Below are 15,466 nucleotides of genomic sequence, written 5' to 3' on the forward strand. Positions count from 1 at the left end.
AAAAAATGAACATTACTTTGGAACTAAACTCAAGAAATATCCCACATATATTATTTATTTCGCTTCCCACATATATATTTATACATCCCACATATATTATTATTTAGCTTCATCTCTGAAGCTAGCATTTTGTGAGAGAATATCTTTAACTTATTTTTTAATTGGAGTATAATTGCTTTACAGAACTGTATTGCTTTCTTCTGTGCAACAGCATGAAATCAGCTGTGTATATACATATATCCCCTCCCTCTCAAGTCTCCCTCCCACCACCCACCCCACCCATCTAGGTCATCAGAGAGTGCAGAGCTGAGCTCCCTCTGCTATACAGAAACTTCTTGGGGGGGGAATATCTTTAAGTACAGGAGGAAGAGGGCATGAAATCATAACTCAGTAATTACATTTCTGTGGAGCAGGAGAGGCGGGAATGACTGTATGAATTCTCCATTTCATTCAGTTCAGTAAGGTGTGGATTGTTTTTAATGACCAAGGCATTCTGTGTCCACATTTTGTGCCTGTAAACTAGAAGGAGCTCACCAGCAGTCATCCCATCATCCTTTAGCCTCTTTTCAGATAAGGCCCCCAGTTCAACAATGGCCGTGTGGCCGATGATTTCAGTCCTGCCCCTTTTTCAGTCTGCCCTCCAGCACATTCCAGTGTCCCAAAACCTGGCCTCTTTTTGACACAAGAACAGATTAGCTCCTTAACCCAAGCTTTGAAAAAAAAAAAAAAAAACAACTGCCATTCCTGTTTTAACATTGCATACATAAATTACTAGTTGAGTAACTAGTTTTCCCCCTCTCCACCTGTTTGTGTAGCTGCTCCACTTAGATAACTTTCAATCATAGTTTACGAGATGTGGCCATTTTAAACGCCCTCCTTCTACCCCCCCAACCCCCTTTTTGTTCTCTACTCTCAACAAAAGTCTTTCCTTTCATGGAGTTTGCAAGGAAAGGAAACACAAACATCAGGTGAGCTACATTTCCAGAAGTCACTCCAGTCCCTTACACAAAACCTTCTTTCTCCCACTGCAGTTTAACTGTTTGTGGCAGTGAATCACAGATGACCAGTCACCCTGAAACTTAACTTTTAATCTTCCCCAGCTATAAAATGCCTTCTTTTAATTTTTTATTTTTTACTGAAGCATAGTTGAGGTACAGTGTTGTGTTTATGCTGCTCAGCAAGTGATTCAGTTATACACGTATTGCGTGTGTGTGTGTGAGTTCTTGCTCAGTTGTGTCTGACTCTCTGCGACCCCATGGACTGTAGCCCACCGTGCTCCTCTGCCCATGTGATTTGCCAGGCAAGAATACTGGAGTGGGTTGCCATTTCCTACTCCAGGGTAATCTTCCCAACCCAGGAATCGAATCCACGTCTCTTGTGTCTCATGTATTGGCAGGCAGATTCTTTACCCACTAAGTCACCTGGGAAGCCCTTTATACATATACATATATTCTTTTTTTAATATACATTCTTTTCCATTATGGTTTATCCTAGGATATTGAATATAAAATGCCTCCCTTTAGTTCTTCACCCCAGAGCTCGTTGTTTGTTCTGGCCTCTAATAGGAAAACAATTTCCAGCAGAGCTGTTCATATAATAATGAAACTAATGTTCATATCACGTAGGCCAGAGCCTCTCACTAAACATCAGGGTGCATGCTGGTCACCTGGGATCTTATGAAACACAGACTCTGACTCTGTGGGTCTGAGCAGAGCCTCAGCTCCCCCAGGGAAGTCCATGTTGTCCATGGACAGGGCCATTCATGTGATAGACATTGGGCCTGGAAAAGGAATTGAGGCTTCTGAATCTAACAAAAGTATGTTCTACTTAGTCTGAAAAAGTGTAACTTGCACCAGTTCTTATCATTCTTCTGGAATCAAATGATAGAAAGCAGTACAACAGAGAAACTGGTGCCTCAGTCCTTTTAGACTTGTTCACAACTTTTTGAGCGTCTCTCTGGCACAAGAGTATGTCACTGGAATTCCTACCCCTACACACATAACACCCATGTGTTACCCCACTGATCACTTTTTTTTTTTTTTTCCTGTGCTGTTCCCAGCTGTGTCTGACTCTTTGCGACCCCATGGATTGTAGCCCAGGCTTCCCAGGTGGCACTAGTGATAAACAACCTGCCTGTTGATGCAGGAGATGCAAGAGACGTGGGTTCAATCCCTGGGTTGGGAAGATCCCCTGGAGTAGGGCATGGCAATCCACTCCAATATTCTTGCCAGGGATAATCCCATGGACAGAGGAGCTTGACGGGCTACTGCAACAGGGTCAGATACGACTGAAACAACTTAGCAGGCACGGACTAGCCCACCAGGGTCCTCTCTCCATGGGATTTCCCAGGTGAGAATGCTGGAGAAGATTGCCATCTCCTACTCAGGATACATGGCCCTGTATTAATCCATCAGCACAGATTGTCTTCTTGGTAACATTTTGATCTGGAGGCTCTAATGCTTTTCCCAGTGGGCTCAGAATATCCCATTTGCTTAGGCTGAATCTGCTATAGAAGCCAACCCACTGTGCTCCTTAAAGTGTTACGGAATTTATTTATTCATTTCCCAGAAAGAAAAAATAATTTGCAGTCAGCATTAAATTATCATTATTTCTTTGGGAATTTTTTTTTAAGTCTTCCAAAGAGAATATAAGCATACCATCTACCACAACTTTGCCAGTACAGGCAGAACTTGAAAAAAAGGGATGTTTCTTCTGTTAGACACGTATTGTTTTACAAATCTATTTTACACACATTTTTGGTCGATAAATTAGATAATGCATTTTGGGAGACTGGAAATATCTGACTCCAAAATAGGAGAAATGAGCTTCTCTTTGTATAGTGCTCCACAAACTGTGAGGTGTGACTCACAATTTCTTTCATGGGTTCACTGCAAGGGGACCACCTCACCCTTAAATGTGTATCCCCAGATACCGCTTAACCAGGATATAAACTCCCATCCATAGTTTCTGGGGCTATTCCCAACAATGGTAGGTCAGAATGAAAAGAGACCTTGCTTGCTCCTGCCTGCCCAATAAATACTGATTTACCACCAGGCAAGGACCGTCGAATTAAAGCTGCGGGACAGACCAGGAGCTTCCTTCTCTTCTCTGACCCTCTCAGCACAAATCTGGAGCCAAGAGAGAAGGCACAGGCTGAAGGATTAGGAAGGGATCATCTAGCCCAACCCTTTCTTTTCATGCACACGGAGCCAGCATTCCAGAGATGTTAGGTGACTTAAAGTCACAGTTAGATTGTTGACAACACTAAGACTAAAACTCAGATTTCCTGACTTTCAGACAAAGCTCTCAGAAAGAATAGCAAAATAACAGCCTCCCTCTTCAGCAAGTCCAAGGGATGTCCTAGATATATGCCACTTGGAAAAAGATGAAAAGTCTTAACTAGATAGGGCACCGTGGTAGTGAATAGTCCATCGATAGTAATTTAATCAAATAATACTCGGCAAAAGGAATCAGGCAAAGGACTACTGAAGACTCATTAGTAAAGAGCAAAAAAAAAAAAAAACCTTTTCTTAGTAAAACATGCACTTTGGTGGGAGTTAGGTATCAGAAGCATAACAACTGCAAAGAGGTGAGTGGTGAGGTAAGGGGAGGGACCATTCTTGGCAGCCACTGGAGCCCTGAGTTCTTACACCCAAACCCCCCTCCTTTGGTCTCTTTCGAATGTTAGTGCTTTCTCACTGTTTGTCTTCAAATGAGCAGTAATGAACCTCACCTGTTCTCACACTCATTTTTTAAGAATGGGTGAGATGATAAAGGTAATTTGAATTCTTTTACTCCCCCCCCCCCAAAAAAAAGCTATGCAAATTCAGTATACTTTGAAATAATCTGTCTCACTGTGAGGAACTTGTAACACAAAGCCTACCCATGCACACAAAAATTAGAGCTAATACCTACCACCTTCCTCTGTCTCCCACAACAATCGCAAAGCCACTTTCAGAGACTAAATTATCACCTTCAATGGAAGTCAAGGTCAGCCCTGGAATTTTTCCTTTGCATTCTATCTTTAATGCTTTAGATGACTATAAACATGGCCCCGCAGGTCTCTGCGTCATCCCTCTAAAGGTAGGGTTATTATGTCTTCTATCCTGAAGACCCTAGTTATTCATTTGATTAAAATACTAGGGTGGTCTTCCTCTGAAATCTGCCAAGACTGACTTGACAGATCTGGCTAACTCAGTAGGTTTCTTATTTCCTCCTCAACACATTCAAGTCCTTCTCAAAGAAGCACCCTTCATCCAAGAAGAAATCTGTCCAAGCAACTTGGCCATTCTCCCATCAAGGCCACACTAATAATTGCTCTTCCCAGTGGGAACTGAAAACAACCCCTCTCATGTGGAGTTTCCAGAACATAATGGTTTCCAAATGGTAACACCTCCGTCACTTTTGAAAATAAAACCTCAGTGAAATAAGGGATGATCCTGACCTCCTAAAATTGTGGTCAGGGTCTTTGCTCAGAAGCTGGAGGACCATAGCTCATGCTCCAAGAATTTCCTCTGATTCCAGGTCTACCACATCATTCTCCAGTGGTTTGTTTTACTTCTCAGTTTTCTGGCTTCCTAACAATGTTGGGTTTTATTTGGTGATACCAACCGAAACCTAATAAGATTTTTATCGTTATGTTTCTTCCTGATATGTACCATTGGTTAGCTCAAAGATGAGAAGACTAAAAAGGACAAAGAAAGCAAAGACGTTAAGAGCTTCTTGGATGCAAAGAAGGGGTTTACAGAAGTGAAGTCTCAGAATGGAGAATTCATGACCCACAAACTTAAACACACCGAGAATACTTTCAGGTAAGACATAGTGGCTAGTTAACAGTGACTGTGCTCATGTGTGGGGGGGGGGGGGGAAAGTCAGTCTCCCTACCCTGTGACTCCAGACAGAAACGTGCTAACAGGCAACATACTTTTGTTGTGAGGTCACTGGCCATTGTCTTAGAGATACTCCGTCAGCAGATCAGGCTATCAATCACTAACAGGAGAACAGCAGGCCCTGCTCAGACAAGGTTTGATCTGCTTTTCCCATTATTTGACAAGGCAGATCAATCCTGCTTGGTATCCATGTTTTTGTTCACTGCCCTAATACGTTCACGTAAGATCAGCTTATTAGAAAACATTTTCACCTGAGTTCATCTCATTGATTCATTATCTGTAAGGTCCAGCAGACTTCATAAAAGAAACTTCTCAATACCATTTTTCAGAATGTATTTTCTAAACATTGTAAATAAATTGTTGCAGAAAAGGAAGATTGCCTGGTGGCCAGATACTTTGCAAACCTTAGGTTAAACTAAATAAGTTACCTCTCTTTACCCAGGACTTGGAGAAACTTTGATGTTATTTTGCCTTGGGGAATCTCTAAGAGGGAGGAAGAGGGCATACAACTAATGCTCCAGTTTGGAAAATCCTCTTGCAGAGCTTCAGATTCCCCTTTTTCATCCCCTCTCCCATCACACTGAATAGATCTCGGCAATTAAGTTTAGGCCAGATAGACAAGTGTGTGCATGCTAAGTCGCTTCAGTCCTGTCTGATTCTTTGCAACCCCATGGACTGTAGTCCACCAGGCTCCCCTGTTCACGGAATTCTCCAGGCAAGAATACTGGAGTGGGTTGCCATGCCCTCCTCCAGGGGATCTAAGTATATGCAGGCAAATCCTCACTTCTAGGTTAAATATGGAGATTCCCCCCACCCCCACCAGCTTTGTAGAAGCCTGCCATGGATGCCTGGCTACCTGACTCTCCGTGCCCCATTCCTGCACACACTCGCTCCAACTGCTGGTGCCAAATTGCAGTCTCTGTTTTGTCACTGGCTGCTGTGCCAAACATTCTGGAAAAGAGTCTGGGGTCCCGGTAACGTGGATTCCCAGAGGGTTGTTCATTGGTGGCCACCCTGCCTGTAGACCCTGTTTTTGGGAATACTTCAAATAAGAAAGTTCCAAGCAGGTGTTGTATAGAAGCCAGACGACTCCTTACACCAAAGCATGGGTAACACTCAGGAGCAAGCAGAACTATGAGGGATGGACATTTCTAGCCGCTTTAAGATGCTAAAGTTTTAGGTAAATATAGTTGTTATGCACACAATTTTTCTACACAAAAATTTGAGAAGAAATCTAGTCACGGTTTTACAAAAGACAGCTGAAAGCACATGGAAGAAAAGATGTGTATTCAAAGCCTAAATAAAGTGTGAAGGAGTGAGAAGGGTAGAACCTATCGATGTTACTTGGGATTGGCAAGAAAGTAGATGTAAAAATTAAGTTTATTAGGAATTCATAGAAAATCTAGAAATCAAGCTGATTCAGGCTGGTAAGCTGAGTGCAGAGCTTGCTGAAGTGCCAGTCCTTTAATGCGTTAGAGCCCTAGAACAGTGTCAAGTTCATGAAAAGTGTTCAAAGAATATTACCTAAAAATGTTATTGTTTAATTACTTAGATAAGACCCTGATCCTGAGAAAGATTAAGGGCAAGAGAAGAAGGGGGTGACAGAGGATGACACAGTTGGATGGCATCATCAATTCAATGGACTCGTGTCTGAGCAAACTCCCGGAGGTGGCGAAGGATGGGGAGCCTGGCGTGCTGCAGTCCATGGGGTTACAATTGTCAGACACACCTTAGCAACTGAACAGCAATAACAGTTACTTGATGGTTTAAAATATGTGCTGTAGGCACAAGTACAATTTTATTAAGAGAAATAACTTTAAAAATCTGTCAGTAGAAAGAGGTTTGGTTAACAGTTAGCAAGCTTGTCAACCAGTTTCAGTCAAAACTCAAATTGACAATTACCATGCCCATTGTTTGGGAATCCAAAAAACTGGGTAACTCGAAAAGATAAGTCACAAGGGATGGCAACAGAGTAAGGATTGAGAACCCATAATTGGGACTCTTGCTTTAATTTTGCTATGTTTTGACAGGAAAAAATGAAACAAACTGCTACCATGTTATTAGTTTTTAATTTAGCTGCCTACATACGTTAGTTGTAGTTTCAATTAGAAATTGATGCCTATGGAAGCAGAGACACCTCACTTTGCTCCATATAGTTATAGAGTGAGGAGCTGGGGAGGAGTGAGAGCCTCTATTTAGATTAGCTTAGTACCTACTAGTCTAATTGAAAACTAGCTGTGTTCATAGTGAAAGGTCTATATTCATCTTAACTTTCACCTAACGAAGCCACAGAAAGAGGAAAGAACCTTCTGGAAGAAATTTCCATATTAGTGGTACCCTAACGCTCAGGCCGTTGCCTGGAAAATCCCATGGACGGAGGAGCCTGGTAGGCTGCAGTCCATGGGGTCGCTAAGAGTCAGACATGACTGAGCGACTTCACTTGCATGCATTGGAGAAGGAAATGGCAACCCACTCCAGTGTTCTTGCCTGGAGAATCCCAGGGACGGGGGAGCCTGGTGGGCTGCCGTCTGTGGGGTCGCACAGAGTCGGACACGACTGAAGTGACTTAGCAGCAACGCTCAGGCCATCCAACACATCTGAGCAGGTGTGATGCGGCCAAAATTCTTGTTCTTGTTTTGAGCATAGCTCCTTTTGTTGATTTAATTACTTTTCCCTTTGATAGACCCATTTTCTTATAGCTAGATGTTTTCTCTAAAATATGACATGAAAATCTCAATTCAGGAGCAAGTTAAGCACCCATCACCCAAGGAAACCACCAGTAACATTTTCCCCAGATACTCTTTATGTGTATACATTAAAAAACAGACATAGATGTATATATGTGTATAATTATAAATCTCTGTTTTAAAGTGATTCTTTCACTGAGCATAACAGTGTATCTTTTTGCTAGCTTTCTACACCAGTGAGTATAAGCCTACAGTTAATGTTAGAGTGTTCTACTGGCTGGATGGGTCATGACTGATTTAACCAGTCCCTAATGATGGGCATCTGAATGTCCAAAATGAAGATTGAGCGACACCTAGTGGAGTCCAGAAAAGTTTCTATAGGCACGTGTTAGCAGTCCTACCAAACACTGACACCAGCTCTCAGGAAGAACCAACTCTCTGAAGATGGAGAGACTTTATCTGAAAGGAGAGGGTTCCTCTCTGGAGTCACAGGCCTATGGACATTTAAGACTTTGAAAGAGCAATATCAAGTCTTAAGGGGTCCCCTAACCTTGACTGAGTTAAAAATAAGAGTTGATCTTTAGCTATCAAGAACCTAGAATGATATTTTTTAACTTTTTAACCTCAACTCCTAGTAAAATATAAATTTTACATTATATCGCGGTACACGTCTACATATGTCTACATATGTACTTATAACTGAAACAAGAATGTCAAGAAAAGGTCATTTCCCTTGTTCCATGCAATACCCTCTGATGTTTTCTCATTGGTTCTTTTAAATGTTAATTACAGTCCACTAAATAGATTTTACAAAATGCAGCTTGAAAAGCATAGTACTAAAGGACATAGTTTATTCAGAACTTTCTCACTATCTTAAAAGCATGAGATGCATGCAAAAAAAATCAGTATGGGTAACTATGTAATCCTGAACTCCTTTTCTGTTCCTCCTCTTGCTTCATAGCTAGAAACACCAGTGCTATTCTCTGCATGGAATAAATGATACTAGACCATGGTAATTATCTGTTACAAAAGTGTCAGAAATGGGCCACCTATGTTCAGATATAGTTAAGAATGCCCTCACTACCTGTTAATGAGTATTTATATAAGATTTCTTCCATTTTTGTGGCTCAGCAATATTCCATTATACCTACTTTTACATTTTTGTAATACGTTCATCCATCAATGGGCACTTGGGCAGTTTCCATATCTTGGCTCTTGTAAATGATGCTGCATGACCATGGGCATTACATGTATCTTTTTGAGTTCGTGTTTTCATTTTCTTTGGATAAATACCCAGAAGTGGAATTTCTGCCTCATGTGGCAGTTCTGCTTTTAATTTTTTGAGGTACCTCCATACTGTTTTCCCTAGTGGTTGTACCAATTTACAGCCCCACCAACAGTGCCTGTTTGCTCCCATTGTACAACCTAGGAAACCCAGGGTAAGTGGCAGGGAGGGGACTCGGATTCAGACCTGGGAATTCCAGATGGAACCCAACTTAGCCGTGAGGATCCGCTGTCCAGTGAGGGCAGTGGAGATTTCCGTGTGGGATGCAAGGCCTGCAGACCGACCTCCCCTGCTTCCAGGGGCGGTGAGGGTAGGCTGCAAGGCAGACGAGTGTCCCACTCCTTTGCAGCCGCGCTGGCGGGAGGGTCAGCGAGGCCAAGGAGGCTGAAGGCGCCTCCCAGGTGGAAGCCGGCAAGCGGCTGGAGGAGCTGCGCCGCCGCCGCGGGGAGACGGAGAGCGAGGAGTTCGAGAAGCTCAAGCAGAAGCAGCAGGAGGCGGCCTTGGAGCTGGAGGAGCTGAAGAAGAAGAGGGAGGAGCGAAGGAAAGTCCTGGAGGAGGAGGAGCAGAGGAAGAAGCAGGAGGAAGCAGAGCGAAAAGTGAGAGAGGAGGTAAGGCGGGGCGCAGCGCGGTGGTCTAGCACCTTCACTTACCCAAGCCCACGAGAGGGTGTCTCCCCGTGAACATTCTGACCCTGGAAAATAGTTTCTTCCTTGGTGAACTGCTGCTGCCCTTTTGAATGTGAGTTCTTACAAATGCATGAATCTGAGCAAACTCCGGCAGATAGTGAAGGACTTGGAAGCCAGGTATGCTGCAGTCCTTAGGGTCACAAAGAGTTCAAGACGACTTAGCGGCTGAACGGCAGCTGCAGCTTGCTGTGTGCTAGGCATGGTTCTAAAACTTTTATACACATTAATTTATTCAGTTCTCCTAAGAGCTCTCTCATATAAGTAGCCTTCTCATCCCCATTTTAGAGATCAGGAAACCGAGGCACTGAGAGGCTTTGTAATGTTCCACAGGTCCCACTTGCCTTTGTCTTAACACGTGTCCCTGTAAATGTCTCTCAGTAAAGACCGCGAGAGCAGAGAAGGATGAAAAAGTCTGCAGATCAGTTACAGGAACCAAGAGTCACATGGTGGTTGTTTTTTGATATTTGAGGAGGTTGTATAGAGAAGAGTTTCGCAAAAATCATTTTGGGGGTGTTTTAAGTGGAAGAGTAAGTAACTAGATTTTCAAAGGGAGGGACAGTACCTGCTTTTTTCACTGTTGTACACCCAGGACCCAGCACAGCGCCAGGCATGTAGCGGGAGCACAGTGATTATGAGCAGATGAATTTGTTCCATCTTCTTAAGCAGAACTGAAAATGACAGATAAAGTTACAAGAAGGCAAATTTTGAGAACTGAAAAAGTGCTTAACCAGTTACTGTAAGCATTGCAGTAGTTCACAAAGAGCCTTTTTTCCTTGTATCCTGAGGTACATTATCCTCATTTTATGGACAAAGAAATGGGAATCAAGTAGTTTGACCTGTGTGAAGTCACTTGACTAATAAGTGATAGATTTGCTACTGGGACCCAGCTTCTCCAACTCCACGTAGAGCTTTCCACACAAATCTCCAGAAATTGTGATCTCCCATCATTTAAAATATGCAAAAAGACTTTAGATGACTTTCTGACATGGATCCTATACAAACATTCCCCAAACTGTGTGGAAAGTTTGGATACATTACTCCAAGATCTCTTTCAGCTCCAGCTCTTCTTGAGCCTATGACCTTTGGTTAGAAAGTAATTGGAATGATCGTTTTAGAATCAGACCCTCTGCCACTGGCAAGCTGGGACCTTGGGAGGGTCACTAGACCGTGAGACCTCTTTTCCTTATCTGTGAAATATCTACTTTCAGGATTGTGGTGGTGATTAAATCATGGCATTCAGGGTGCCTGGTACTTAATAGACACTCAGGAACTCATAGTTTTCAGTCCTGTTATTATTGTTATTGCTATTCTCTAGAGGAGCAAAGTATCAATGAAAGCAGAGGAGAAACATGTCCTCTGAGACCTGGATTGGACCTCAGAGATGATTTGGTCTAACCTCCTACCAAGCACCATGTCTTAGTGGCGGCCGCTATAACAAACTGCCATAGACTGGGTGGCTGATGAGACATCCAGGAAATGTTTGTCTCACAGTTCTGAGGCTGCGAAGTCCAAGATCGAAATGCCAGCAAACTCTGTGTCTGGTGTGACCTCAGTTCACAGATAGCAGTCTTCTTGCTGTGTCCTCACAGGACAGAGGGGTGAGAGAGCTCCCTGGAGCCTCTTTTAGGTTCCATTCTCATGGTCCCTAAATCCCCACCTCCTAATGCCATCACCCTGGGGGTTAGGATTTCAACACAGGGATTTGGTGAGGTGGTGGTGTGGGGAGAGCGGGGGCGGGGCACAAATATTCAGTCCACAATACACATGATCTTTCTGCAGCATCCTCTGATACATGAACATCCAGTTCCTGCTTGAGAACATCCAGTTTGAAAACTACAGAGACTACATAAATCTGTCAGAAAACTGTTCCTAGAGGATGTGCAGCCTGATGAGAAGACAGAGTGTTCTAGGCTAGGAATGAAGGCACCTGGGGCGGGTGGGAGGGGTTGATGAGAGGGATTGTAAACATCTATGATTTCACCACTAGGGTGCAGTGTCTACACCGTTTCAGATTTGTCAGACTATCTAGAAATAATCTACTCAGCTAAGGAGCTAAGGTAGGAACAACCATGAAACCATCTCTTGTACAATTTAGTAAATATAGTACTGTACATTTGTATACCTTAGCATATGAATCATCTCATTTGTCTTCACATCTCTCCTAGGAAGTAGAAGTGATAACTTATTTCACATACACAAAATGGAAGGCCAGTGTTTGATGACTTGACGAGGTGATGATGACTATGATGATCATCCTGCTGAACATGAGTCTAAGCCTTCTACCTGAGCTTTCTCATTTCAGTTCAGTCCAGTTCAGTCGCTCAGTCATGTCCGACTCTTTGCGACCCCATGAATCGCAGCACGCCAGGCCTCCCTGTCCATCACCAACTCCCAGAGTTTACTCAAACTCATGTCCATCGAATCGGTGATGCCATCCAGCCATGTCATCCTCTGTCGTCCCCTTCTCCTCCTGCCCCCAGTCCCTCCCAGGGTCCTTTCCAATGAGTCAGCTCTTCGCATCAGGTGGCCAAAGTATTGGAGCTTCAGCTTCTCATTTAGTCTGTGTTAAACCCCTAGTCAGTGGATACTATTATTATCCCCATTTTACAAATGAGGAAACTGAGGCATGGGGTAGATAAGTAATGTGGCCAAGGTCACACAGTTTAGACGGGGCAGTGCCAGAGTGTGCATCAGCAGCTGGACTCAAGTGCTCGGGCTTAACCTCTGATGCCACCCTCGAGGAAGGGGTAGCATCTTTTCTAGAACCCGGCTCTTTTTCTTCTAGGACTATGACCATTCCCCTACAGCAGTCTTTCCTTTTGGCCTGAAGCTGATATTAACGTCCTTGTTATTTGTTCTTTCTTAGGAAGAGAAGAGGAGGCTAAAGGAAGAGATTGAAAGGCGAAGGGCGGAAGCTGCTGAGAAACGCCAGAAGATGCCGGAAGATGGTTTATCAGAGGACAAGAAGCCCTTCAAATGCTTCACTCCTAAAGGTTCATCTCTCAAGGTATTTTTCCCCAGAAAACCTTCTTGTGTTTATTAAAATATGATAGAAACATGATTTCAGCCCCTGATTTAGTTATTGATTATTCAAAGTTTTTGTTCCATTAATCTTTTTGCTCCCTCTGTCAGCAATTTCATAGCTTTTTTTCATTTTCAAGATATAGATAGGAGAGAAATCAAGTGGAGTACTTTGTGTCTTTTGTTTATTAGACCTTTGATTAAAATGACCTATGGTGATTACCTCTAGATTTCATTGACCCATACTCTCAATGTGCCTTATTACTTTGAGCAATTAAAAGCAGAAACATTGAAACTTTATAAAATAGGCAAATATATTTTAAAGGTTGAAGCTGCTTTTTCATGCTAATTTCATTATTTTTCTTTGTCATTATTAAGAGCAGGACAGCTGGGGATGGTACAGGTCAAATTTCAAAGCCATTATCATCAAAGGAGATGAAATGTGACTCAGATAGGCTCCCTTGCCAGGATGAGTTTGGTCCGACTACTCCCTTCAGTGGGCATAGCTCCTAATAAAGGAAGACAGGGGTGCTGCTGAGAGAATGAGCAGGAAGGAGCTGAGTCAGGGAGATGATGGGATGGTTGAGAAGGAGGGACAAGAGCATAGACTCAAATATGTATTTTTGCTTATATAGTTAGCATGTTTTGAGTCCCTGGCACAGTGAAGATATTCACTGATGTAGTGAGTGAGTGGTTATTGAATAAATACATGGATGAATGAATCTTTACAGATTGGAACTTTGAGCAGTTTTTATTTTCTGTCATCCTAGCTAGGTTACAAAGCCCTGACAACAGGTAAAGCCAGTATAGAATCATAGCTGCAGCTGGATAATGTGTGTGTGTGTGTGTGTGTGTGTGTGTGTGTGTGTGTCTATCAGCGTGTGCACATTTTGATCAAAAGTCAGTTATTTACACTTACACTTATTACTTGTTTCACATGGAAAACAGTATGTTTTATTTCTAGATCATTTCCTTCAGTCTTTAGGATGATCTGGGTCCCAGTCTACCATGGTTCTGCTGCTGCTGCTAAGTCGCGTCAGTCATATCTGACTCTGTGCGACCCCATAGACGGCAGCCCACCAGGCTCCGCCGTCCCTAGGATTCTCCAGGCAAGAACACTGGAGTGGGGTGCCATTGCCTTCTCCATACCATGGTTCTAACCCCTCCCAAATAAAGTCCTTATACTTCAACCTCATCTCAAGGGCTGCTTCAGGGGGAATTGAAACTAAGCCACAAGGGAATTTTCTTATTTGATATTTATAACAAATCTAATATGTGCTATGAACTATGAAGGAGGGAAGCACAAAGCGAGGTCACTGTCGATAGGGCACTCATATAGTTGACCGCCTCAGGAAAACTCAAGAGTTACAAGGGTAACCAAGTGCAGACTACCAGCTCAGTGAGGTCTCTGGGTGGAGCAGAAGGAGGAGAGAGAGGCTGTGAGGAGTAAGTGAGCTTCATTTATGGATCTGAAATTTGAATTTCTTAAAGTCTTCCTATGTTACAAAATATTCTTTTGACTTTTTCCAAACCATTTAACAATGTAAAATGTTCGTAGTTTATGGGTGGCTGGAGAACATGGGCAAAACTCCATTTGCATCCCCCTGCTGAAGGAGAAAGAGCAGAAAGATGCAAACCCTGCTCACTTTAGACCATCTCTGCAAAGCCACTAGGTCCCCTTCTGACTGGGTCCTTTTGTTCCTGGCTCATCGATAATCAGAAAAAGAAAAGTGCCCTCTCTCTTTCAACTTTCCTTCAATTGCCACCTGAGCTGAACTTTCCTTGAACTGTGTGGGAACATGAGAAAAGTTGTAGTTATCGAAACTTCTGATTTCTACTTTGTTTTTTAAAAGAAACGGCAACCCATCCTCTTTTTTCAAACATCTCTCTGCCAAGGTTCCCAACTTAGCTTCTCTAGTGTTTCCATCAACCAGACTCCAGAGTTCCCACAAAGCCATTTATCTACTTATTCTGGTAGAGAAGCACAGGAAAGCCTGGCATGCTGCAGCCGCAAAGAATCAGACACAACTGAGCAACTGAACATCAACATTCTAGTAGAGAGGCATGTGTGAGCCATCAAAATTGATGTATAAAAAAGAAATTTTTAATTTCTGTGTAACAGAGATGTGCTTTCAAGAGTAGGCAGTCTAGTGTTTTTCTCCATAGTATGTGCCTTGAAGAACCTGCTATGGCTCATAACTTCATTTCATGTCCTACAATTGAAATTCCTGCAACTGTTGACACTCGGCCCTGCAGCTTTTATAAACGGTCACAAGGTAACATTGTCGAATGCCAGTGGAAGGAGAAACGTTTGATATTTGACCACAAGATATTATCCACTGGTGTATTTTGTTGATTTCTCATGGCTTACATTCCTCGTCTGAGAAGCTCAGAACCTGGTTTCTCATAGTTAAATTATGCTGGCAGTGAATGATCCTTCTTACGTAAGACATACAAAGAATAAGTAAATTAAATTTAGAATTTTGTTTTTATTATTATTATTTTCATATACTCGTGGTGGAGGAAGTGTGGAATTAAGGAGAGCACCAGTTTGCTGAAATGTGTGTGATTTTCCCGTTTTATTAGGACCACACTGCCACCTCTTGGTTTATAAAAGAACCAGTTTCTCTCTTTAAACTCCTTACACAGAATGAGTAATTAACAAATTTAGTAGAAATTGTTACATTACCCAGAGTCACTAAGTGCAGACATTTGCCAGCAAAAATACATCACTAAGTCCTGACAAAATGTGATGATGAAATCAATCTGTATTGAATACTGTAGATACAAAAGGAGACGTTAGAGTCTGAGAGCCATAATGTGCATAAATGTGATGGCCAGCGTTAACAAGATGATCCCCAGGTCAGAACGATGCTACAAAGAACAGGCCTGCTGTCT

The 15,466-nt window shown here is 42.7% G+C and overlaps 1 protein-coding gene across 10 annotated transcripts in view; it reads left to right on the forward strand.

The window, feature by feature from the left end:
• CALD1 (caldesmon 1) overlaps positions 1-15,466 on the forward strand; it is a 227,170-nt gene that overhangs the window by 194,764 nt on the left and 16,940 nt on the right. For all 10 annotated transcript variants that reach the window (XM_061165844.1, XM_061165845.1, XM_061165847.1 and 7 more), the window contains 3 exons: positions 4,669-4,811; positions 9,211-9,469; positions 12,414-12,554. In XM_061165844.1, the coding sequence (XP_061021827.1) occupies positions 4,669-4,811; positions 9,211-9,469; positions 12,414-12,554 (543 nt within the window). The remainder of the gene's footprint in view (positions 1-4,668; positions 4,812-9,210; positions 9,470-12,413; positions 12,555-15,466) is intronic.

This window comes from Dama dama, chromosome 18 (assembly GCF_033118175.1).
Source record: "Dama dama isolate Ldn47 chromosome 18, ASM3311817v1, whole genome shotgun sequence".
Classification (NCBI taxonomy): domain Eukaryota; kingdom Metazoa; phylum Chordata; class Mammalia; order Artiodactyla; family Cervidae; genus Dama; species Dama dama.